The 27131-nt window shown below is 36.1% G+C and overlaps 1 protein-coding gene across 5 annotated transcripts in view; it reads left to right on the top strand.

Moving 5' to 3' along the window:
* The window catches only part of Rp1 (RP1 axonemal microtubule associated), a 316770-nt gene that overhangs the window by 139449 nt on the left and 150190 nt on the right, over positions 1 to 27131 (top strand). For 4 of the 5 annotated variants that reach the window (XR_007109811.1, XM_047561216.1, XM_047561198.1 and 1 more), the window contains exons 13-15: positions 16074 to 16177; positions 17977 to 18153; positions 21353 to 21565. Coding sequence is in view for 4 of the 5 variants with exons in the window: in XM_047561216.1 (XP_047417172.1) it covers positions 16074 to 16177; positions 17977 to 18153; positions 21353 to 21565 (494 nt within the window). In the remaining variant the exon portion in view is untranslated. The remainder of the gene's footprint in view (positions 1 to 16073; positions 16178 to 17976; positions 18154 to 21352; positions 21566 to 27131) is intronic. The other variant, XM_047561225.1, reaches the window with a different exon arrangement.

The raw sequence follows: 27131 nt of genomic DNA, 5'->3' as shown, positions 1-27131 counted from the left end.
GAGTCTCCATACTGCTTTCCAGAGTGGCTGCACTAATTTGCAGCCCCACCAGCAATGTATGAGTGAACCTTTCTCCCCACATCCTCGCCAACACCTGTTGTTGCTTGTATTCTTGATAATCGCCATTCTAATTGGGGTGAGATGGAATCTTAGGGTGGTTTTGATTTGCATTTCTCTTATTACTAGAGATGTTGAACATTTTTCCATATGTTTGTTGATTGCTTGTAGATCTTCTTCTGTGAAGTGTCTATTCATTTCCTTAGCCCATTTGTCGATAGGATTACTTGCATTCTTGGTGTAGAGTTTTTTGAGTTCTTTATAGATTCTGGAGATTAGCGCTCTATCTGAAGTATGATTGGCAAAGATTTTCTCCCACTCTGTAGGCTCTTTCTTCGCATTGCTGATAGTTTCCTTTGTTGAGAGAAAGCTTTTTAGTTTGAATCTATCCCAGTTATTAATTCTTGCTTTTATTTCTTGTGCTATGGGAGTCCTGTTGAGGAAGTCTGGTCCTAAGCCGACATGTTGAAGCTCTGGACCTACTTTTTCTTCTATAAGATGCAAGGTCTCTAGTCTGATTCCGAGGTCCTTAATCCATTTTGAGTTTAGTTTTGTGCATGGTGAGAGATATGGGTTTAGTTTCATTCTGTTGCATATGGATTTCCAATTCTCCCAGCACCATTTGTTGAAGAGGCTATCTTTTCTCCATTGCATATTTTTGGCCCCTTTGTCTAGTATGAGAAAATTGTATTTATTTGGGTTTGTGTCCATGTCCTCTATTCTGTACCATTGATCCACCTTTCTATTTTGGTACCAATACCATGCCGTTTTTGTTACTATTGCTTTGTAGTAGAGTTGAAGATCTGGTATTGCGATACCCCCTGCTTCACTCTTTCTGCCAAGGATTGCTTTAGCTATTCTGGGTTTTTTATTCTTCCAGATGAATTTCATAATTGCTTGCTCTATTTCTGTAAGGTACATCATTGGGATTTTAATTGGAATTGCATTGAATCTCTATAGCACTTTTGGTAGTATGGCCATTTTGACAATATTAATTCTTCCTATCCAAGAACATGGGAGATCTTTCCATCTTCTAAGGTTTTCTTGAATTTCTTTCTTTAGTGTTCTGTAGTTCTCATTGTAGAGGTCTTTCACCTCTTTTGTGAGATTGATTCCCAAATATTTTATTTTTTTCGAAGCTATTGTGAATGGGGTAGTTTTCCTAATTTCTCTTTCTGAAGATTCATCGCTTGTGCATAAAAATGCCTTAGATTTATGTGCATTGATCTTATATCCCGCTACTTTACTGAATTCACTTTTGAGATCTAAAAGTTTTCTGGTGGAATTTTCTGGTTCCTCTAAGTATACAATCATATCATCAGCAAATAGTGATAGTTTGAGTTCTTCTTTTCCTATTCATATCCCTTTAATTTCTTTGGTCTGTCTAATTGCTCTGGCTAGAGTTTCAAGGACGATATTGAATAGAAGTGGTGAAAGAGGGCAACCCTGCCTTGTTCCAGTTTTTAGAGGGAATGCTTTCAGTTTTTCACCATTAGAATGATATTAGCCATGGGCTTAGTGTAGATGGCCTTTACAATGTTAAGGAATGTTCCCACTATCCCTATTTTTTCTAGTGTTTTGAGCATGAAGGGGTGCTATATTTTATCAAATGCTTTTTCTGCAGCTATCGAAATAATCATGTGATTCTTGACTTTAATTCTATTGATGTGGTGAATGACATTTATTGATTTCCTGATGTTGAACCAACCTTGCATCCCTGGGATGAAACCCACTTGATCATGGTGCACTATCTTTTTAATACATTTTTGTATGCGATTTGCTAAAATTTTGTTGAGAATTTTTCCGTCGATGTTCATTAAGGATATTGGTCTGAAGTTTTCTTTCCTTGATGTGTCTCTGTCTGGTTTAGGAATCAGGGTAGTATTGGCTTCGTAGAATGAGTTTGGGAGGCTTCCCTCCTCTTCTATTTCATGGAATACTTTGGGAAGTATTGGAATGAGCTCTTCTTTAAAGGTTTTGTAGAACTCGGCTGAGAACCCATCTGGTCCTGGACTTTTCTTTGTTGGTAGGCTTTTGATGACTTCTTCTATTTCATTACTTGAAATTGGTCTATTTAAATTGTGTATGTCCTCCTCGTTCAGTTTAGGCAATCCCTATGTCTCTAGAAACCTGTCGATGTCTTCGAAATTCTCTGTTTTGTTGGAGTATAGGTTTTCAAAATAGCTTCTAATTATGTTTTGTATTTCAGTCGTGTCTGTTGTGCTATTTCCTTGTTCATTCCGAATTTTAGTGATTTGGGTTTTCTCTCGTCTTCTCTTTGTTAGTGTGGCTAAAGGTTTATCAATTTTGTTTATTTTTTCGAAGAACCAACTATTTATTTTGTCAATTTTTTGTATTGTTTCTGTTGTTTCAATTTCGTTGATTTCAGCTCTGAGTTTAACTATTTCCTGTCTTCTACTACTTTTGGTGTTGGTGTGTTCTTCTTTTTCTAGGGCTTTGAGCTGTAGTGTTAGGTCATTTATTTTTTGAGTTTTACTTCTTTTATTAAATGTGCTACATGAAATAAATCTTCCTCTAAGTACTGCTTTCATAGTGTCCCAGAGATTTTAATATGATGTTTCTTTGTTCTCGTTTACCTCTAAGAATTTTTAAATTTCCTTCCTAATATCTTCTGTTATCCATTCATCATATAATAGCATATTGTTTAATCTCCAGGTGTTGGAGTAGTTTCTGTTTTTTACTCTTTCATTTATTTCTAACTTCAATCCATTATGGTCTGATAGAATACAAGGTAGTGTCTCTATCTTCTTGTATTTGCTGACATTAGCTTTGTGGCATAACATATGGTCTATTTTAGAGAAGGATCCATTTGCTGCTGAGAAGAAAGTGTATTCGCTCTTGGTTGGATGGTATATTCTATAAATGTCTGTTAAGTCTAAATTGTTGATTGTGTTATTGAGATCTATGGTTTCTTTGTTCAATTTTTGTTTGGAAGATTTGTCCAGTGGTGAGAGAGGCGTGTTAAAATCACCTAGTATTATTGTGTTATGGTCTATTTGGTTTCTAAAATTGAGAAGGATTTGTTTATCATACGTGGATGAGCCACTGTTTGGGGCATAGATGTTTATGATGCTATATCTTGCTGATTTATGCTTCCCTTAAGCAGTACGAAATGTCCTTCTTTATCCCTTCTGACTAACATTGGCTTGAAGTCCACATTATCTGAAATGAGGATGGATACTCCAGCTTTTTTGCTGAGTCCATGTGCATGGTATGTTTTTCCCCATCCTTTCACCTTTAGTCTATGGGTATCTCTTTCTATGAGGTGAGTCTTTTGCAGGCAACATATTGTTGGATGTTTCTTTTTAATCCAATCTGCCAGTCTATGTCTTTTGATTGATGAATTCAGGCCATTAATATTCAGGGTTATTATTGAGATATGATTTGTATTCCCGGTCATTTGGTTCATATTTAAAATTTTTGACACATCTTGGTTCCTCCTTTATTTGACAGTTCCTTTAGGATAATTCCTCCCTTTGCTGATTTCATTCTTTGTTTTTTATCTCTTCCTCATGAAATACTTTGCTGAGAATGTTCTGTAATGCTGGCTTTCTTTTTGTAAATTCTTTTAGCTTTTGTTTATCATGGAATGATTTTATTTCATCGTCAAATTTGAAGGTAAGTTTTGCTGGGTATAAGATTCTTGGTTGGCATCCATTTTCTTTCAGAGCTTGAAAAATGTTGTTCCAGGCCCTTCTAGCTTTTAGGGTCTGGATTGAAAAATCTGCTGATATCCGTATTGGTTTCCCCCTGAATGTAATTTGGTTCTTTTCTCTTACAGCCTTTAAAATTCTGTCTTTATTTTGTATGTTAGGTATTTTCATTATAATGTGCCTTGGTGTGGGTCTGTTGTAATTTTGTGTATTTGGAGTCCTATAAGCCTCTTGGACTTGATTTTCCATTTCATTCTTCAGATTTGGGAAATTTTCTGATATTATTTCATCGAATAGATTGTTCATTCCTTTGGTTTGTTTCTCTAAGCCTTCCTCAATCCCAATAATTCTCAAATTTGGCCTTTTCATGATATCCCATAGTTCTTGGAGATTCTGTTTATGATTTCTTACCATCTTCTCTGTTTGTTCAACTTTGTTTTCGAGGTTAAATATTTTGTCTTCAATATCTGAGGTTCTGTCTTCCAGGTGTTCTATCCTATTGGTTATGCTTTCTATGGAGTTCTTAATTTGGTTTATTGTTTCCTTCATTTCAAGGATTTCTGTTTGATTTTTTTTAATATCTCTAACTCTTTATTGAAATGATCTTTTGCTTCCTGAATTTGCTCTGTTAACTGTCGATTGGTGCGTTCATTCAATGCCTGCATTTGTTCTTTCATCTCGTTTGCTTCCCTAATCATTTTAATTATGTACATTCTGAACTCCCTTTCTGTCATTTCTTCTGCCATGCTGTCATTGGATTTTATTGATGTAACATCTAGATTTGTTTGGGGCATTTTCTTCCCTTGTTTTCTCATATTTTTCAGGAATCAGCAGGTCATTAAGATATTTCAGATTTCCTCTATCGACTTATAATGTCCCTGAAGATTGCTAGTATATTCCCTCTTATCCTTCAGTAGCCTGAAGTCTTGGAGGAAGTTGATAATGCGGAGCTCCACGGAGAAGCTGCCTCTCTAGGGGTGGTGACCCTCAGGTGGTGTATATTCCCTGCTAGTGGGCAGAGGTGCCTCCACTTGTTGACCAATGGTCATCCAATGGGGAACTAGACTGCGGGCTGAGTCAAGGCCTGTTTGTGCCTGTGTCTCTGGGGAAAACCTCCCCCAGCAGGGAAGACTCACTCGGTGGGGACGTCTTGCTGGTCAGTTGCCCTCCTAGAGGTTCCCCTCAATCTATAACTACTGCCTAGGCTAGGCTGTCTTCCTCTGCAATGTTCCCAGGGGCCCAGACCTATGTCCTGGGCCTGGGAGCCTAGCCCTCCACAGGCGAGTCTCCTTAGGCTGCCTCTCCCAGAGAATCTGCCCGCAGCCCTGGAAACTTCGCTCCGCCCCTAAGTGTGTCTCCGTGGGGCTCTTCCAGCAAGAAGCCACCCAGTTCCTGGGACCCTGCTCTGCACCCAATTTCCCGGCCACACGGCTGGCCCCTCCTCTGAGCTGCCACCTGGAGCCCCGCACAATAGCTCCGAGACCCAGAGACCCGCCACACACCTCCTCCTCCGGACAGCTCCCCGGCCTCCGATGCAGTCACTAGGAGTCCAAGCAACTCACTTCGCGTCTCCTCCTCCCGCCAACCGCCCGTAGCCCTAGGCATTCACTCCAAGCCCAAGTGACCCGCCCTGTTCCTCCTCCTCCTCCTCAGGGTAGCCCCCCCGGGTGTTCAGGAGCGGTGGCTCTGAGACCAAGTGACCCACCGCGCTCCTCCTCCAGGCAGGCCACCGGTGTTCAGGAGCAGTCGCTTTTAGTCCAATCAACTCACCACTCGCCTCCTCCTCCGGCAACCAGCTGTGGCTCTGATGCAGTCCCTCCTAGGTCTAGCAACCCGCTGTGCTCCTCCTCTTCCTCCGGGCAACCTCCCGGTGTTCAGGAGCGCTCGCTCTGAGTTCAAGCAGCTCGCCACGCAGCTCCCCCTCTGGCAACTGCCTGTGGCTCTGATGCAGTCACTCCCAGACCAAGCGACCCGCTGCACTCCTCCTCTTTCCCCGGGCAACCTCCTGGTGTTCAGGAGCGCTCATTCTGAGTCCAAACAGCTCCCCACGCACCTCCTCCTCAGGCAGCTGCCCGGAGCCCCAGTGGTTGCTCCGAGTCCAAGCGCTGTGCTGAGCCGCCTCCTCTACGATGATCCCAGTTGTCCCTGTTTACCGCTCCAGTGGGGGGAGGGGCATCTTGCCGGGCAACTCTACTTCACAAAGTTCCCTGCGTTCCAGGGCTACCGCCCCATCCGGGGCGCCTCCCCAATGGGAGAGACTCACCCGGCGACTTTGAGTTGGTCCCAAGTCTCTCACTATCTCCTCTTTTGAATCCTGCGTCCTGGAGCAACGTGAAATGCAGCCGCCCTCTAGTCCGCCATCTTGAAAACCAGTCAATGGTTTCTTAGATATGAAATTAAAGACAGGAGTAATAAAGAAAAAATTGATAAATTGAGCACCATCAAATTAAAAACTTTTGTGCATCAAAGGATACTATCAAGAAGATACTATCAAGAGATGAAAAGACAATCCACAAAAGAGGAGAATATTTGCAAATTATATAACTCATAAGGGTTTAATACCCAGATTATATTAAAAACTCTTACAACTGAACAATCCAATTAAAAAACGAACAAGGAACCTATGTAGAAAATGATCCAAAAAAGATACATAAGTAGCCAACAAATACATGAAAAGCTGTTCAGTTTCATTGGTCATTATGGAAATACAAATTAAAACCAAAATGATGTACTGGTTCACATCCACTAGGATGGCTATAATAAAAATAATGAAAAAAGGCAAGTGTTGGGTGAGAATGTGGAAAAATTGAAATTTCCATGAGTTGTTGGTGGAAATGTAAAAATTATTTAGCTGCTTTGGAAAATAGTTTAATGGAATTAATGAAATTATTTTGTGACTTGACAATTTATTCCTAGGTATATACCCAAGAGAATTAAAAGCAAAAGTCAGTGTACAAATGTCCCTGGCAGCACTATTCACAATAGTGAGAAAAATGGAAATAATGTCTATCAACTGATGAATGAATAAACAAATGTGGTACACTTAGCATAAAAGGGAATGAAGAATGGATGCTATAATATGGCTGACCATTAAAACATTGTGTTGAGTGAAAGAAACTAGACACAAAAAGTCACAGCAAATCTGTTCATATGAAATCCAGGAGATGCAAATTCATAGACAGAAAGTGGAATCCTGGTTGCTAGGGAATGGGGAGCAGGGAATGGGCACTGATTGCTTAATGGGTGCAGGGTTTTCTTTGGGGTGGTTAAAATGTTCTGGAACTATATGGGGCACAACACTGGAAAATTACTACATTGCTGAAATTTTTTCATATTATTTTACCACAATTAAAAGAAAAAAAAAATGAGCCATTGTGCATTGTACAACAGTAGGATACTACTCACATTTGTAGTTGCAACAAATTTGTATATGTATTAATTTTCCAACAGAAAGACAGTAAAATGTTTTCAGAAACACGTCCTATATCTATTTATTCAGATATATGTACGTATGCACCCACACCCACATGCAGTTCCTCACTATTCACCTAGGTACCTATATTTTCAAACATCATTGTTTGTAGGTGTTTGCTAGAAACCAAACTATTTTGGTGGTAAATAGACCCTTTCTCTAAATCATATTTATTGAAAATATATAGAAAGATAATTTTTATGTTTATCTAGTGTTTATTACAGTTCGGCTATGAATCAGGCACTGGCCTGGTTATACATGTATCTTGAAGCTTACTACCTTACTGCATTCTCATTAAAGATTTTTTCAGGTTTTATAAATATAATGCATTTACCTACTACTTCCTAATAGTTACATTTTTATTTTGACTTTAAGCACTTTTTCACTGGTAAGAACATGCTTCAGGCAGTAAAATAATGATGATATTGGCATTCTTGTCTTGTAATAAATTTTAATAGGATGTTTATACTGTTTATTAAGAGTTCAATATTTGAAGAGCAGTCTATATGTAAAACCACTTTCTTTACATACTCTGTGCAGAGTCAGTTAAAAATAAGACACAGTATACAGGCAAATGGAAATCACAACCTTAGCTTCATTGAAGATGGAACCAAGTAGGGGTCTTGAATTTATATGTGAGCTCAGGGCACTTGGTGACCCTTCCCAAGATAACCCACCCAAGCACAGGCAGTACTGGGTAACAGCAAGTTTTCTATGACTGTCCCTTACCACTGATTGGGAAGGTGCTGCCTCTGGTGATAGAAAGGACCCAAGCTGTTCATGTCAAGTTTACATTGTCCTGCCTCTAGAGTGGTAAATACCAATCCATGGGGGGAAGAATATATGTAGTGTGAAAGAAAAATCTGCCTTTTTATTCTGATATATTGGTCGAGTGCTCCTTTCAATTGCAAATCACTGATCTTAAACTATGCATTTACTTCTCATTACAACTTTGGTCACATTTTTATTTGACCAAAAGTTTTGAGAAAAACATTCTTAATCTCTTTTTCTTATTTTCTGTGTTGTTTCTTTTAAGCTTGTTTTATTACTGCCTTATTGGTATTATAGTCAGAGAATTTCTCCTGTACTCTAAAACTTTTTTTTTTTTTTTTTTTTTTTTTTAGGTAAATGGTATACTGTAAAGTATATTATTATAAATGTTCCCAAGATTGTGAATATTCTTGTTATATTTATAGAGTTGAAAATCACAAAATACACATAATATATGGAAAAATATGTATACATAAGATTTCAGTTACACAGTTTTGATATATCAAACACACATATGCCATGTATGAACCAGGCACCATTTAAAGTACTTCACTAATACTAACTCATTTAATTTTCATAATTATTCTAATGAATTAGATATTATTTTCCTTATTTTACATGAGGAGATTGAAGACATTAGATCCCTTTGCTATCAAGTGGTAGAACAAGGATACAAACTCTGGTGGTCTATCACCAGTCACAACCTTGACCACTGGCTGCTACCATAACCACTCTGTCCTTATTGATTCTTTATTTCTTTATGATGCTGGGGATCAACATCCTGAGGCAAATGCTCTACCCTTATGCTACATCCCCAACCCACCTTATTCATTCTTATTCTGCCTGAGTAGTGTTTTGTGTTAAAATTTTAAATCTCTATCTTATGTTTATGTTTAATGATTTGGTCTTATATGTTTGCTCCGATAGGTATAATCTGATACATGAAATTTCATCAACAATATTACTTCATTAATGTTCTTCTTGCGGCTTTCAGTGTCTCATTAATGTACCATGTCTTCAATTCTTCATACTTGATATTAATGTTGCATATCTTGTTTTTTTCCAGTTGTTTACATTAGTCCACTGCATCTGCATGCATTATTAATTTGACTGTTCCTATAAAAATGTATAATAAAGTTACATTAAAATACTTTTGAATATCTTTTGGTAGGGAGTTTATGCTCACTTGCCATTAAAAATCATATGTGTGATAGTGCTTATGACATCTGTATTATACTGTCTTTTGCTGTGAGAATTGATCCCTTTCTTTTGCTATATGGATCTTTATTTTTCTCTTTCATAGTTTAAAATCATCTCTTTTAAAAGTCTGAGAAATTTAATCTGTTTGATGTTTGGTATAACTATTCTCCCTAATTTTAAAAAAATTAGTAATATTCATAAAATACATTAAATATAAATATAAAAAATTAAATTTCCTATAAACCCATTACCTAGTGCTAACAAGTAAATTTGGTGCATTTGCTTCTAGTCTTTCTTAACATACAAATATAAAAAATGTATTACATGAAATATACATACTTTATGTTCATATAATTTTGAATGTGCAATTGGCTAAGAATATTCAACTTGGTGTTTTAATTTTGCTACTTGTTATTATTACTTGAATATTTTCCCATGGCATTCAATATTCTCAAAAGATTAAAATTATACTCAATTATTATATGGATATGATGTTCCCCATTTTGATAAACATACCTACATGTTCCATCACTGTTTATATTTCTATGCTATTAGATTATTTTCTTAACAAAAATTCCTGAAGAATAGAATTACCAGATTAAAGATAAAGAGTTAAGTTTCTGTACACATTACCTCCTCTCTTTCCAGAAGTTATATAATTTTTCACTCATTAGTTGTGCTGAGTGTCTTCAACTTACTATAACCTTACCTTAGGACCAAAAGAATGATAAAAAATGCATTGCATTCTTATGTAAATTTGAAACATAAATTAATTTATTCTCTAATTTTAGAAAATAAGACTAAGGTTTTTTTTTTTTCATAAAATGTAACTTTCGTTAAAGAGACCATATACTCTAGTTTTCCCATTTTTATTTGTGACTCAGTTTTCCACCTGCTTGGCATCCCCTTTCACTCTCAATAGTGTCCTGGTGGGGCAATCAATTCTATAGGCTAATGCCTTAAAATTTTCAGTTTCAGTTTCAGTTAAAATAAAGTGTGAATTTAAAGAGGATATTTCATTGTGGATATAGCTTCTTGACTCTAAATGCTTTCATGACAAATGTTATCTAATTTTTTTTTCATTACTGTTTTAGTAAATGATTAGACAGTATACTGAAGAGGATAATAACTTTTCCCTATGTGCTGAAACTGTAAGAAAATGTTCTTGGGATGGTTATATTCTAATTCACCTTGAAAAAGAAAAAATATAATCAGTTCTAAAACTTACCATCTCTGAATTTTCTTTGGTCTCCTTAGCCATGTACTCAGTACAGATAAAATTCTTCTACCTTTTTCTGTTGCTGGTAGTTGAAAGACAGTTTTTTAAGTCATGTTTCTCAGGACCATGTGGTGATGATCAGCAGTAATTCCTTTCTCTGTCTGATTCTCTGGTACTTTGTCCTAATAATGGATATGAAAAAAGTTCATTATTTAATGTGTAGCACTTACTATATAGAGGTTACTTTGTCTTCTGTCCAGTTCTTATTATTTTATTATTTAATTTTTTATTGGTGCATTATAATTATATTTAATGTGGGATTCATTATTATATTATTATATAATTATATATGCACACAATATAACAATATAAATTGGTCCCTGAAATTCTTTGAAATCAAGAGACCATTGGTCTTACCTTCCTATTTTCTGAGAGAACTGTGAAGAACCTCCTTTGTTTTAAATTGGAAACCAATGGCTCTGGATTGGAACACATAGTCACTGCAATTCCCTTTTACTGAGAACTTTGGTCTCTGGATACAGAAGGAAATGTTGGGGAAAGGAGATGTAAGAGAAAAGGATTGTGGATGTCTCAGAAACACGTCTAAATACTTTTCCTTAGAACATATCCTGAAACTCTTTGGTTTATAGCATGTGGCTGAAGACAGGTAATACCTTTACCAATCTTTAGTATTCAGGGTTATTTGTGTCACTAACTGCTGAAAGTCTCAACTTAAGATCTCATAAAAGTCGTACCCCATTTGTGTACAATGAATCAAAATGCAGTCTGTAAAAATTAAAAGATGTTAATAAAAAAACTCATAAAAGAAATATTAATTTCAAGTTTTATGTACTGCCTGTGCTTGCAATAGTTAAGTGTTTAATCTCCTTTTTACCTTAGAAGCCTTAAGAAAGTTTAATATACTATGCCACCACTATAACCATACCATCTCCCATTAAAACCATTCTCAGTAGCCCAAAGCAGTGTAATGCATCTGATAATTTAAACCTTAACTCTTCCCTAATTTCTCTTTGCTCCCTGTGAAAGGCTCTGGGAAAGAAAGCCAGTCCAATGTGTACAAGCAACCTCCCTTATTCCTTCCTGTTGGTAGAATAACCACCAACGCCAATGGATGTATTTGAAGTAGAGTAGAAAGACTGGCAGTAAAGTGGATATCAGATTTGAGGTGTAGAGAAGAAGAATAAAGAACAAAAGACCTTTTCTTTTTTCTTTTCTTTCTTTCTTTCTTTCTTTTTTTTTTTTTTTGACATAACCAAAAAAGTGGGAAGGCTTATTTAGAGCTTTAGTAGTAAGGTTCAAAAGGCTCACTGACTTCCAATAGAGGGGTCAATGGCAGCTGTATTTTCAGGAGTATCTGCTTAATTTTACATAATCTTTCTTTCTGTGGCTGCTGATTGTTCAGATGTTTTCAGCCTAATTTTATTTCCTTCATTCATATGGTAGTGCTTTTTCCCTTATCATACTTTTTCCTTCAAATTGTACTTCATGGAACTTCAGAGGCCCACATAACTATTGTAGAGTTCCTCAAAAATAGTGTATTTTTTCTTTATTAAAAATACTTTAATTTCCTGTGTCATTTATCACACTGACTTGATTATAATTTTACTGGAAAAGATTCTATTCCTAATACACATTTTTAATTAAGACTCGCTATATTAAGCTTCCACATTCAAGGACATTCTCTACTGTGTTAAATTTCTCAAAATAGAGGTGCTTAATGGTTTTTTTTTCTCAATAGTAGTCATGGTTTCAGAGAGTTCAGTTCATGGTCAGCTGGCTCCAAGGCAGAAACATCATGGTGGAAGGGCATGGCAGAGGATAGCTGTTCAGCTCATGGCGACTGGGAAGGGGAGAGAGATGGAGAGTAGGGGAGAAATGAATCTGCAACTAGTAATATCCTTCCGGGCATTCCCACAGTGACCTACTTCCTCCATCTAAGTACCATCCAGTTAATCCAGCAAATGGATTGATAATCCACTAATAAGGTCAGCTCCCTAGTCACTGCCTAAATGTCTCATCTCTAACCCTCGCCATATTGGGGACAATGCTTCCAACACATGAACTTTTGGGGACATTTCAGATTGACACCATTATAGATTCAAAGTGCCTGCCCAACTCTATGATACCTACAGGAGAATCATTTTACCTGTAAGGACACACATACTGAAAATGAGGGGATAAAATAAGATATTCCATGTAAATTGAAACCAAAAGTGTGCAACAGTAGTGATACTTACATCTCAAAAATTAAATTTGAACTACAAAAACTGTAAAGAGACAAGGTTATTATATGACAATAAAAGGGTCAATTCAAGGAGGATATAACAATTGTAAATACAGGCATGTCCCACATAATGACATTTTGGTAAATGACAGCTCATATATACAGTGGTAGTCTCTGAATATTATAATAGAGCAGAAAACTTATCTCTTGCTAACCTTGTAGTCACTGGAACTGTGATAACATCTTTGCACAATGCCTTATTCATGTGTTTGTGGTGACACTACTGTAAACAAACCTGTGTTTCTAGTCAGATAAAAGCAGATCCAATTATGTATGGTACATACTTGTTAATAGTTCATTACTGGTTTATTCACTTAATATATTTTTATTGTTATTTTAGAATGTATTTCTTGTGCTTATAAAAAAAGAATTTACTGTAAAATCAGAGGCTATGCTGAGCTGGTACTAGTCATTCCTCTTGTTTTACCTTTGTTGATTATATCAAGAGCTCATGTTAAACAATTGACCTAGATCATCTGAATTTATAGAATTGTATTTTCTTGTTTGCTCAATGACAATATCACCTAAGGACACATTTTTGAGAACTATATTCCTAAGGATAAGTGACACTGCTTATATGTATATACCTGAAACTGGAGGACCCAAATATATAAAACAAATATTATTAGTTCTAAAGGGAGCAATATATTACAATACAGTAATAGTAGGGGAATTCAACATCCCACTTCCAGCAATGTTCAGATCCTCCAGATAGAAAGTCAACCACGACACTCCAGATTTAAATTGAATTCTAGACCAAATGGGCCTAACAGACATTTATAGAGAGAGCATTCTATCCAACAGCTGCAGAATACACATTCTTTTTTATTGCACATTTTCCAGGACATATGTGGGGTCACAAAAGAAATCTTGACAAATTTAAGAAGTTAAAAATCATATCAAGTATCTTTTCTGAGTATTATGGTATAAAAATAGAGCTGGAATAACTTCAGAAACTTTACAAATACACAGAAATTAAACAACATGCATCTGAACAGCTCTGAGACCTTGGTCTGGGCAAAGATATTTTTGGATATGATCTCAAAAGCAAAGGCAAAAAGAAGCAAAAATAGACAAACAAGATTACATCAAACTATAAAACTCCTGCACAGCAAACAATTAATAAAGACACAACCTACAGAATGGGAGAACATATTTTTAAGTTGCGTATCTAACTAGGAACTAATATGCAAAAGATTGAGGGAACTCAATAACAAGATAAGAAAAACAAATATAGATAAAAGTGCAAGGCACATGAATGGAAACCTCTCTAATGAAGACATGCCAACAGGCATACAAAGGGATACTCAATATCACTAATCATCAGAGAAATGTAAGTCAAAACCATAATAAGTTATCACCTCACAGCTGATGAAATGGCCATTATTAAAAAGACAAAAGAAAAAGTGTTGTTGAAGATGTGGAGACAAGGGAACCCTTATTCACTGTTGGGAATGTAAACTAGTTCAACACCAAGAAAAACAGTATCGAGATTCTTCAGGATATGAAAAATAGAAATAAGCCTGGCACAGAAAGACTAAGGTGAAATTTAAAAGAGCTGATCCCTTAGAAGGACAGGGCCAGGGAAGAATGGCAGTTATCAGAGGCTGGAGTGGTTACAGAGGTGTGGAGGACAGAGAGAGATGCTGTCAAAGATACACAATCACAGTTAGGTGGGAGACAAAAGTAATATGTCCAGAATAGGCTAATCTATGGAGACAGTAGGTAAGTAATTGCCAGGTGGTAGGGATTGAGGAGAAAGAATAGGAGGGGAGGAGAGGGGGAGACAAATTGGAGTGACAGCTAATAATTACTAAGTTTCTTTCTGAGTAATAAAAATGTTCTACAATGGTTGTGGTAATGGCTGCACAGTACTGTGAACATAGTTTATTTTGTTTTTGTTTTTGTTTTTTGTGATGCTGGATATCAAACCCAGAGCTTTGCATGTGGTAGACAAGTGCTCTACCACTGGGTTACATTCCCAGGCTGCAAACATACTAGAAATCATTAGATTGTATACTATAAATGAGTAAATTGTATGTCAAATATGTCTCAATAAAACTGTTAAAACATAAAAATGAATAAAATAATTCTAATAATTTTAAAAACTGATAAAAACAATTCCTTTATAGTTTTCATGAATTTAATTTCTGGTATTTATAAAATCCTTAACTCAATTTGACAATTGAATTAAACTGTGAAAATTATAGTTAGTGCATTTGCAGTAATAGTCCCTTAGTTTTAAAATATTTCCATCAACTCATTAGTTAACATGATTAGGGCATCATCTGAATAACATTTCTTTGGGAATTACTGCTCCAATTTTATTGATGAGAAAATGGAGACAGAGTGATACAAAATGACTTTCCCAAGATTATTTAATGAGTCGGTGTCAGACTCAAAGGCCAAATTCCTACCTCTTAGTTTTGCACTCATTTCAATAACACCCTGACCCCCCAGCATTATCTGTAATTACTCATCACCACTGTTTAATTTTATAAAGGTCCTTAATTCTTAACCATTAAGATGCATTTTATTAGGTAGACAAAATATAAATTAGAGATTAATTAGGCTGAAAGTTTTCCATTTGGAATAGTATGTTGAACTAATCTTCCAAACCTTTCACTTTTAGAATATGACTTTAAATGAGTATATTTAAATAGGTGGTGAAATTCTCCTAAAATTTGGAATTCTGTAGTTACCCTCTACATACGACTTTGCTCTTAAAAGTGTTTGCCCAAGTAGTTAATTGGAATAAAAATATAAAGGTAGAATTCGTTAATTACATTTCTTAATACTAGATGAATATATATCTATAATTAGGTGACTAGTTAAAAGAAAACAAATGCATGATTCTATGTTAGGAATTGGGATTTGGGGAGCCTGAATTAGGGAATAACTCCCATAATCCTCCTTCATGTGATATTGATTAACTCACAATTTTGACTTAATACAAAATCCTCTGTTGACAGTGGTAAGAAAGGAAAAATAGGTTTGTTTTAGAAAGCCAAATTTTGTTACCATGAAATCATTCTACAGACACTATATAATATGCATTATGTATTTCATATTATGTATTTTATATAAATACACGTGTGTATATTAGTGTGTATACACACACAACAAAGACAAACTTCAGCAACTCATTAGGAAATGAAATAAGTCATGGCTCAAGGATTCACCTACTTTAAAAATCATTTTGTCCAAATATAGCTATGCAGAAAAGTAATACATTGTATTATGTATTTTCACAAACTGAACATACTATACCAGATACATTTTACCTTTTGACTAATTACAAATATTTTTTGAAAGATATAAAATGTACTGTTAGGAGAATTCAATTATTTGCTAGCACTTAAAAATGTTTTTTAGGTCTCTTTGATGTTATTTTCAATAAAGGAAATATATGCATTTTCCAAAGTCATGAGATGAGGCATCTTTCTCTTGCGCTTGACAATGGCTTTGTCACGGGAATGGTGAGTAGTAAATTTTCTCTTTGACTTATATAAATAGAATTGTATTTGCATAGAATATATTTTTCTATATAATACTTTTATACAATTATCAAATTATATTTTCCTTTTGTTTATACTTGTATTCTACATTTTTCTGTCTTTTGTTTCATTAATTTTTGAGATTCTGATGCATAAATGATCCTAGATTCTAGCAAATGAAATTTAAACTAGAAGAAGTATACCAATTCTCCAGTAACACTGAAACTTGTAATGAGCTTTCCAAAGGACTTCTGACTTTTCAATGGCCCCTTTAGGGAACATATTATCAGGAAAGAAAGCAATAATCTTGCCTAGTTATGCTTTGTATTGCTTAGTCTAGGTATGAAATGTAGCTTTTAATATATAAAACTGCCTTTAGAATGAATGCATATTATTTATTTTGAAAAATGAGACTATAGAAAAACTGATATGCACTCTTCTAATTCTTATTATGTATCATAACATTTAAACCTTAAATTCGCCCTATGAGAGAATCCACTCTTTAACAGTGAATTCTGTTTAACAGAAGCTGAACATGCTCTATTGCCCAGGGTCACAGGGTAGTAAGTGTACTTACGAGAATTGAACACAGACAATCTGACTGCAGCTACAGCTTCCTCATACAATGTTATAAAATTTTACATAATGATTTGAACTCAAAACATGTTATTTAAGGTAAGGGAAAATACTTATGTAATTTGTAGCTCTGAAATTTAGACTAAGTCATTAATCATTTGAATGTTCTCCATAAAGGCATTTCTCCTCTGCTTTGGACTTGGCAAAGTATCTTCTATTCTACTTCATAGCACATCGCATTACAAAGGCCATAGTGAATACTTAATAAATATGAATGTATTGAGTTTGGAGTCTACTCGGTTGAATTAAGAGTTGAAGAAATGTTCCATTATTATAATTTTCTAAAATAAAATTAAGACTAAGCCTCTATCCCACCAGGTTGCACTAGATGGGTGGGAAATAGTATCTAAGTTATTATGAGACTTAGTTTGTTTCCCCAAAGATTTCACCTGTCACCGGGCCTTAGAGTATCTGATCTCCGCCTTTGTAGTTGTGGTCCATGCTGGTTGCTATGATATATTCATGAAACATCACCTGTTTTCTTAAAGGTAAACAGCTCTACTAATAAGAACAAATAAAAATATATTTTAAAAAACAAAGATAAACAGTTCTGTTACTCCCCTACCATACGGGGGATTGAACTTTGCTGAGGTTCGTAGACCTAGAGTCTTGGGTCCAGCCAGTCAAGGGGCACTGGTGAGCCCTGCTGCTGCTTTGGGACACTGTAGGGAGATGGGGTAGGCCCTGAACCAGGAATGTCTTCCTATTACATAACCTCCTAAATTTGTTTACTGTTTTGAAAGTAAAACCTGGAAATGAGATAAGACTTTTGTTAAATTCAGGTTTTGGTCTTGAGTTAGGAGAATTTAAATAATTAAATGAAAATTAAACAATAATCAAATACACATTAACATCTCATTAAATTATCCTGCTACTAGTGTTATTTTTATTGTTATGCAACATCTACCATGGTCCTGAGAAATCAAGAGAAGAAAGTTTTTGGTGTAAGTCACTGACAATAAGGACAATAAAACCAAGGAATAAAAACAATTAAATTATAAAAGCATGACATTCTGTAAATAGAATAAAGATTGCATACCTTGAAGTAGATCTGTATATACACATGATGTGAAGGCATTTTAAATTTAATTGTTTTCTCTTGGTAATTCAGAGTTGGGTTTCAAGTTTTTTCCATTTTCTTTTAGCCTAGCGGTGGAGCCTCCACTGAGCTGCAGGTGCTTTATCAGCCCAGCCGCCGTGCACTTCTTCAGTCAGCAGTGATTCCTGGCCAAATGGTGATTTTTGATCGTCATGGAAAAGTAGCTGATGAGTCATCAGGAGGCTATGCAAATCTTTCAAAAGAATTTGTGATTTTTGTCAAGGTAAAATGGAAGAAAGTCATCAAAGATTTTATTGCTAAGTACCTATTTTCTTTGCTTTATTGAGAAAAAAATTTGACTTGAATCATGACTGCAGTAATGAAATCTCTTTCCACTAGGTGGCATTGATGCCTACTTCCATTCTTTTTACCCAGATTTTGAAAAGCAGTAGGGACCACCACTTTTAAGTGAAAGAAACTGTGATGGGAGTAACAGCCTATGCCCAACTGAAGTTGGATTTTAAAACTATAGATATGGAGATTCTTAAAAGTTAGAGAATCTTGCATCTGGGTGCCAAGCAATGTAAATATTAATCTTTTCTGATAGTTAGGCTTAGTACCTTTGATTGTTAGGTGTGGTGTGATAATTTCCTAAAGTTTATATCTCTTTCTTTCCAGTGTTTATGAATTTATTTAAAAACTAAGATTTCATATTAATATACTAAAAATGTATGAGATTGCTTACTTTACTGAGAGTTGCACCACATACAAGACTAAATTAATCATAAAGACACTGACAGATACTATCATCTGTATTTTAAGGTGAAGGAAAAGATTTTCAGGGATATTAAGAGTCTTGACTAATATACTATAGTTAGCAAATGGTGGATTATAATTCAAACAAGACTGTATTTGTCTTTAAAATATTTTATACGTCCTATATAACTGCTTGTTATTTTTCTCAAAACAACATAATTTAAACTCAGAGTATATTATTTAATAATATTCAAACATAAAGATTTTGTAAATATATATGTTTTTAAATTATTAAATATTTCATTTTACTCAGGAATATTATATGGCAATATATATTTTGACATATGCCTTTGACCATATTTTTAATTTTCTTAGCTTACAAAAATTGAATATTGAATTTAAAGGTTAGACTATGAAACTTTGAAGGCTCTGGAAACATATCAAATTTTTCCCCCCAGAAATGTATGTATTTTACCCCTGTGGAAGTAAAGCTAGCTATGAAGGTAGAGGGTCTACATAATCACTTCCCTCTGACACCAACCTCAGTGTTTGGAGTTCCCTGAGACCACTATCAAGACTTGATCCTTCACTGAAAGGACCCACAGAATCACTGAAAGTGATTCAGCACACAGTTACAGTTTATTACAGTGAAGGATATAGATTAAAATCTGCTAAATGAAGAGGATCATAGTGTAGAACCTAGAAAAAGCAGTAATGTGGAACTTCCTGTTGTCCTCTCCCCATGGAGTCAGGTCAGGGTTACTTCCTCAGCACTGATGTGATGACACACACAGTATTGTGTGTGTCCAGGGAAGCTCACTTGAACCATGGTGTCCAGAGTCTTTACTAGAGTTCCATCATACCGGAAGTTCTGTGACTGGTGGCTGATCTCAGTCTTCAGCCCGTTAAAGGTCACTTGATACCTTGTGACCCAAAGCCCCACACCCTAAGTGTCTGGATCATGGCCTCAAGGCAAACAAGACACTCCTATCAGGCACTACATTTCTAGGGCTGACAGATTACCTTTTAGAAGCTGAGGCAAAGGCCAGACTTCTTTGGGTAAGGATACATTCCTTACTACCCAAATCCCTTCTGCAGTATAGGCAAATACCTATCTCATTGACCTCAGTGTTGAGTATGGTTCCTAAAGACTAAAGTCTTTGACAACTTTCTAGAGAAATAAACATTTAATTTTAGCATTTAAAAAAAAATTACTAGTATGTATTACTTTTCCTTGTTTATATTTGCATCTTACTGTAAGCTCGGGGGCACGGTTAGCGGCCAAATAAAATCTGACAGAAAGTGGCCGAAACTTGGCTCTCGGGTGAAGTTCCCAGACCCCCTGGGTACAGTTCAAGTAGGGACCCGGAGAAAAATCACACGTGGCCCTGACTGCCCAGGGTTTTTATAGGTCGGAATGGGATGGGGTCCTGTTGAGTGACAGGTAGATGTTAAGGGTCAGTGGAATTTTCTAGCCCACTCGATTGGTTACCTTTGGCGGGCTGGCTTTTGTCTCAGCTGCTCTGCTCTGCCCCCTACAGTCGCCTAAATTCCAACCTAACACGATTTGTTTTTTGCCATTTTGCTACAAAATTAGTGTATTTATAGTTAACTTTCAAGAGCTTTTTATATCTTCCTCCTAAGTTAATGATTGCATACGGTTTACTGAAATATACCTTTGGTGTGTTTGCTATCTCTTTTCACTCATTCTTATTTGCATACATTTAACTACTATCCAAAGAGTGCATTCCATAATTCAGGTACTCTTATAGCATAATCTTTTTATTCTACATTAATACAATGTTAATAATAATAATCATAATATTAATATAATATTAAAATTACTTATAGTGACTATTGTGGGAAATAAAAAGTTTGATTAGTATTTGTATTTAACTTTAAATGTAAAATTACTGGGGATGTTAAAAAACAAAACAAAGAAAACCGGAAAACTCCCACTCCCCCCCCCCCAAAAAAAAAAAAAAAAAACCAAAACAGCCAAAGGGGAAATAGAACAAATGGTTACTAGCAGTTAACATGAGGGACAGATTCGCAGCCCCTTGACAAACAGGAGGTGAGGGGAAAGGGGATGACCTGACCAACCAAGATAAATAGCATAAGTGCACTTACCCCAAGAAGACCTTCCAGCCCCAAGAGAACAACTACAGGTATATTTCTTTAAATAACCCAATAGGAGACAGTAAAACTTAGGCAAACTTTGGGAAGACTATACCTCATAATACTTGACCAATGAGGATCCTGGGGATTGACCTTGCAACCTAGGGAATAAAATGCTGATTATAACCACTGTGGATGTGCCTGCTCATTCAGACTCTGGATCTTGCAAGACCATCAGTAAAAGTCTTGCTGACCCCCTTTTTCTTAGTCCATTCTTTGGGTATGGGCAGGTGAGCTTGTTTCTCACACTGAGTTTCCTTAAGAGAAATATTTGTGGTCTTTTTTTTTTTTTTTTTAACCTTTTAAAAAAGATCTCTGTAAATCTGATGCTCAGCCTTAAACTTGCAATAATCATTGAAGAAAATTGACCTCTTTTCATCTTGTTTAGCTGTTTTGCAGTTAAATTTCTTTTGCTCATTCTCAGCTGCTTAACTTCTGATAATATCCTGATTACTGCAGCCTCTGTGAGACAATTGATTCTATCGCCATCTCTCCCGTGAAACTTGAACCTGTTATTTACTGCCTTTTTGTTGTTTGTTGCTCTGAAGGGGGTGTTCCTCAACAGTGCTGTGGTTCTACTTGCTACAAGTGTGTGCCAGGCCCTGTGTCTCCAGCCTGATGGGACCTGCACTGGCGCAGGAAACCATTCTGAAAAATCCTACTGGAAAGTGCATAAAATCAGCTCTGGGATTTGCATGTTTGAAAGTGTGAAAAATGCACGGATGTATCTGAGGATCAAGGATGGTCGGTGTGATGGCACAGTAAGCATCTGCTCCTATTTCTCTCAGCACATGTTTAAGACATTTGCCAGTAATAGACACAAAAACACTGCTTTCTGAGGGTTTTGATTTTTCATTTTACCTACGGATATTTTGGAAATTGAATGTTATACGTGGTAATCCCCCTTGACTGACATTTTTAATAAGTAGGGAGACAGCCACATGCCTGGTATAATAATAGAGAGATTCCGACTCTCTGGACAGTGCTTCTGAAATATAGTTTGCATACAAATTACCTGGGAATTGTGTTGGAAAGCAGATTCTGATTTTGAAAGACTGAGATGGGAGCTGAGTGTCTACATTTTTAACAAGCTTTCAGTCTTTGCTGTTGATGTCCATCTACAAACTGCACTTTCCAAACCAAGGCTCTAGAAAATCCCAGTTCAACAATGCATTCTTGCTGCTCCTTTTAGTGCCTGGATTTCCACCATTGGAAACCCTATACCTTCACTAAGGAAGAAAGTTTAAATCCTATGCAAACTGGTGAGGGTTGTCAGGTGAAGAGTGTTGTCAGGTGATGAGTCCGAAGGGCCCAAAACAAAAAAAGATTTCTGAATGGATATTAAAGCCTTAACTCAAATCCCAGCACTACCCCCAGGTACCACAACATTCAGCTTACAACCAACCAGTCCAGAAGGTACTTCTATGAACTGTCCTATTCCAAAACTTTCTTCACTTCATATGATCCTGTCCACATTTTTCTACATTCAATGTAGGTTCAGGGTAAACAACTTATGCTTTCCGTCCCCACTTTTTTTTTTTAATAAAAGTACTGAGTTCTAAGTCCCAGGCATTTTTCCAACTTCTATCTAACTTTGTTGCTAAGAAGTTGAAGGAATCTGTGCCAGCACTTGTCCTTTGATTGGCTAATATGTATAACAGTTCAACAAACCCTTTTACTTCAGTTTCCTGAGTCTCAAGAGGTGTGTGTGTGTGTGTGTGTGTGTGTGTGTGTGTGTGTGTAAGCACACACATGCTTTCATAGTTCAACCCCTTACAAATATTAGTTACCTTTCATTTTAAAATTTTTACATGTGTATTTTGAGTGAAGAGGAAAAATTAGATCAACTGCAATGAGAGAATATTTCCTAATTTCTATAAACTAAACTTTTGTCTGTGAACAAGTGTCATGCTAATGTGGGGTGTGCCTGTTGTATCTCTTTGGTACACTGATCATTCTGGTATACTGAGCTTATTTTTCCTACAACTCCTACATGTTTTTTGTTTGCCTCTGTACTCCTTAGCAAATTCCAGCCATGTTGTTTTGAGTCATGTTTTTTTTTCTTTAAATTAACCACCTTACAATTGTCCCTAGTGAACTGCATGCTGTTTGTTGCTAACTTGAATCTCTACTACATCAAAATCTATTAAAGTGATTTACTCCTACAGAATAAGACTTTTATGGTAACAGAAATAGAAACATTTGTTATAAGATCAGCATCAATTGATTTAAATGTGTGTTTGCCTATAAGAAATGTTTTCAAATGTACAATGGCAAACACATTGGAACCAGTAGTGCTTTCATTAAATTCAATTTATTATAATACACATTTTTGAGTAGCAACCAGGACTGAGGCACTGTTATATTTTTCAAGTACAGTGATAGGAGCTTGCATTATCATTTCCCTTTGAATGCATCTTAAATCCCTGTGGATAAGATAAGCATGCTTTACCATAGCTTCTAAACATATGTAAAATAGGCTAATTAAGAGGATTGTTACCATTTTATTTTCAAGAGCAATGCCATTCCAGAGTCTAGTGATTCCTGGTCAGATACAGCAAAAGTGAAAAATGATGTTCTTTGTTGTTATGCATGTATGTCTAGAGCAGGCTGTGACCTGCTCTGAGTTACTCTATTTTGTCCCTGATTGCACTTGCCTTGAACTACTCCATTTGGGTACACGTGCCAGGGTAGAATGACTCTGTACCTTGTTGCATGTAAACAACCACCATCTGTTCAGCATACGCTTAAGGTACAGAAGGATAAGTAAATTATTGGAGCTAATAAAAAATTACCACCTGTGAACTTCCAAATTAAATCAGGGGCACAACAACATATGGACTTATTGGATCACATCAGAGCCACCAGACACATGGACTTACCAGGTCAATGAATGTTGCAATCACCTCATCTAAGATATACCAAAGAAGGGACACTGAGGTATGTCACAGAGACCCCTGGTGTACATGTCATAGATCACCAGAAAAGGAACTTCAGACTCTGTCCCAAGCTTCAGCTCAACACAATCCACCCCACTCCCACAGGCCATTTGATGCTAATCTTTAAAGTATGAAAAAATGTTTGAAGAAAATACAGAGGGCCTTCAGGATAGCAACAGAGACTTTCTCCACTCAGGAGCAAACATGCTTTAAGAAGGAAATAAATCATTGAGTGATTCATCTTGGAAAAGAGAAGGCTGATAAGTAGCATTAACAGTACTCTGTTGTACAAAATATGTATTACTAGGATGAAAGAGTCTTGTTTGCTTTGTTCATTAAAATATCACAAATCCTAAGCAAGGATATTTTGTAGGTAGTTAACAAATATGGAGTGAAAAAGAAGTTAAAATAACAACTGGGTAATGGTAACTAGGACTTATCCTTCTGCAACGGGGCCAAAGAGAGAGAAATGTGCATTAGATGTTATATTAGCCTGCAGTGGTGTGAGCATGCATTCCAAAGTAGCTTTGTTCAGTTAGTATTTGCTACTAATGATTAAGAGGGCACAGAAGAATACTTTTGCATTTAGAACTCACATATTTTATTTCCCATCTACATCCTTTTAACCAGTTGATATTTGGATTAGGTGTAAAAAATATTTTTAAATGAAAAAAGGAAAGGGGGAATATAGGAAACTTGAAATGTTTATTGTTTTAAAATTTAGTTATATTACATTTAATTTTCATTCTGGTCACTGATTTCACTTAATTCAAGGTTAAAAATATCATTTCTTGAGGTGCTATTGGAGGGAACACATATGTGCACAATAGAGAATACTGGCAAATCTGCAATCCGTTTAAATTGTGGTTCAACTGCTTGTTTGAAGGATTAGGAGAGACTATTGAATTCAGTGGAGTAACACAATTGGGAGAAGTTTCTTGGAATTGTGAATTTTAGAAGGAATAATCCCACATTTCTAAAGAAGAAAGGGGAGGACATTACATGAACAAGTTGTGAACTTAGATGTTTGCAAACCAGAGAACTGTTTTTAGGGGCCAACAAGCATTTATTGAGTATCTACTGGGAAGTAGAAATTGCTGTAGTAAACATAGTAGGCATCCCACTCTCTCTGCATCCTTAGGAAATTTGCAGTCTATAAGGGGCAATGACCAAGTTTCTAACACATAAATTTTTGGAGGACATACCGAAGCCATAACCAAACCATTGGAGTGTGCAATTTCAAATGAGGTGCTGTCTTAACATTTTGGGTCACATGGGTCTTGAGAGATGTAACCTCTGGTTTCAAGGTTCCCAATTCAGTTGCCAAGTTGTAGCAAGTATAGCCTTCTCCTAGACATTCGTCTTCTCAGTAGTTGAGTCTGCTATTAAAGCACAAAATAACATTTGGATGCCCTGATGTTTTTGTGTGAGCTGTGGAGAATCTAGAAAGCTAAATCAATGTTATCTACTCAAATTTCTTCCTCAGATGTTTCAAATCCATCTTATGAGCAACCCCATTTTGCTTTGGTACAGATGCCGCTGGTTATCGATGATGAGTTCTACTTCCTCAAATGTTGAAGTTTGAACATTAGAGAAGCATGCCGAGGCAAGCATATAGAGCAGGTTTTATTTAAAGGTAGTAACACAAACTGCTCCCGGTGGGGAGAAGGGACCATGACTGGCATTCTGGTATCCCAAGAAGTGAGAGGGCCCTGCATCTTTTATAGACTAAAGTTTCCTTTGTTCTCCTGCTCTCTCCCCCTCATCTCTCTCCTTCCTGCCTACATGACTAGGCTCAGGAGATACTGGTGAGATGGCAAAAATGTGACAAGCAGATGGGCAGGCGGAGGGGCCAAATGGAGTGATTGAGGCAGGTAACAGCCCATCGGGCATTAATTAGCAATTCCCTGATGTGGCCTTTTGGAAGGGGTAGTATCAGCAGGTAAATTTGGTAATCAAAGGGCTCTGGAGACACTGACATTCCAATCTCCCAAAGGCAGTCTCCAACTTCCAGAATCCAAACTAGTCTCCATTTCCTGGATTTGATCAGATTCCCTATTATACACTGACTGTCTTCAATTCTAGCTTCAGTACTGTGCTGAACATTAAGATAGTTTAAGAGAAATTTGTAAATTTCTGGGGTGACAACTTCAGCCCTCTGAGATTCTCTAATAAAATATATGGATGTTTCTACTGCCTCTCATTAAGAAACAATTCCATGTGAGGTTGAAATAGAAAATTCATGTCTGCTTTTAGGCCATTTACTCCAGGTCCATACTCCTAGCTCTGCATGGACTTCTCTTCCTGTTGGGTGGAAATTTCCTCTATATCATTTAAAGTATCCACCTATTTAGTGTTTTCAGCATTTAAACTCTGTGGTTTCCAGTCCTCTAGGTTTGGTTCTAGGTATATTAAATCCAATTTTGGAATTTCTTTTAGAAATCATTTTCTTTCAGAAAATAAAAACACCTTCCTTTTCATTATTTGCTAAAGACTTCCTGTAGCCCTTATAATTGGAAACTGAAAGTTTAGGACTATTTCTTTGTTTTAACCTGGATTCTACTTACCCATGATACAAGGAGCATTATAGGTCAGGTAGGTAAGTGAGCCTTGGAAAAATAATCAATGAAAGTATGTCTAATAGTCAAAAATATGATTCTCATTTTAGCCAGTGATTATAGTGATCCAGGCATGTGGTGATGGGGCATGTTGTCTAGGAAGTACAAATGAAATGGAAGATTTGCATCAAATTTGATAAATACCATTGTGGAACATTTAGTATTAATGGGTGATTGAGTATTTATAGTGAAAATAAGGAAAACTATCAACAAATTATGAATAGAGGGGAACTTTCTCTTCTTGATATGATACATAATGGGGACAGGGGTAAGAGAAGAATGGAGGAAATTTGAATTGTGTAGAGGAAAATGTGGATGGGGAGAGAGCTGGGGTAGGAAAGATAGGGGAATGAGACAGACATCGTTACCCTATGTACATGTATGAACATGGTGTGAATCTACATTATGTACAACCATAGAAACAAAAAGTTGTACCCCATTTGTGTACAGTGAATCAAAATTCAGTCTGTAAAAATAAAAATAAATAAAATTAATAAAAAAAGAATATCCATAAAAACCTTACAACTAATATCATATAAATCATGAAAAACTAGATGATTTCTCCCTAAAATTAGGGGCGGAAAAAAAAGGATATTTCTCACACTAATCCTTGCAACATTGTAAAAGACCTAGCTAATGCAATGAGATAGGAAAAGGAAATAGAATGTATAGCGATTGGAAAGAAAAAAAAAATAACACTCTCTTTGTTCATTTATAATATGATTAGGGTTTCAGTCAATTTTTTTTTTTTTTTTTTTTGCCACTGTGGC

This window comes from Sciurus carolinensis, chromosome 1, assembly GCF_902686445.1.
Source record: "Sciurus carolinensis chromosome 1, mSciCar1.2, whole genome shotgun sequence".
Classification (NCBI taxonomy): Eukaryota; Metazoa; Chordata; class Mammalia; order Rodentia; family Sciuridae; genus Sciurus; species Sciurus carolinensis.
This window is presented reverse-complemented; position numbering and strand designations above follow the sequence as displayed.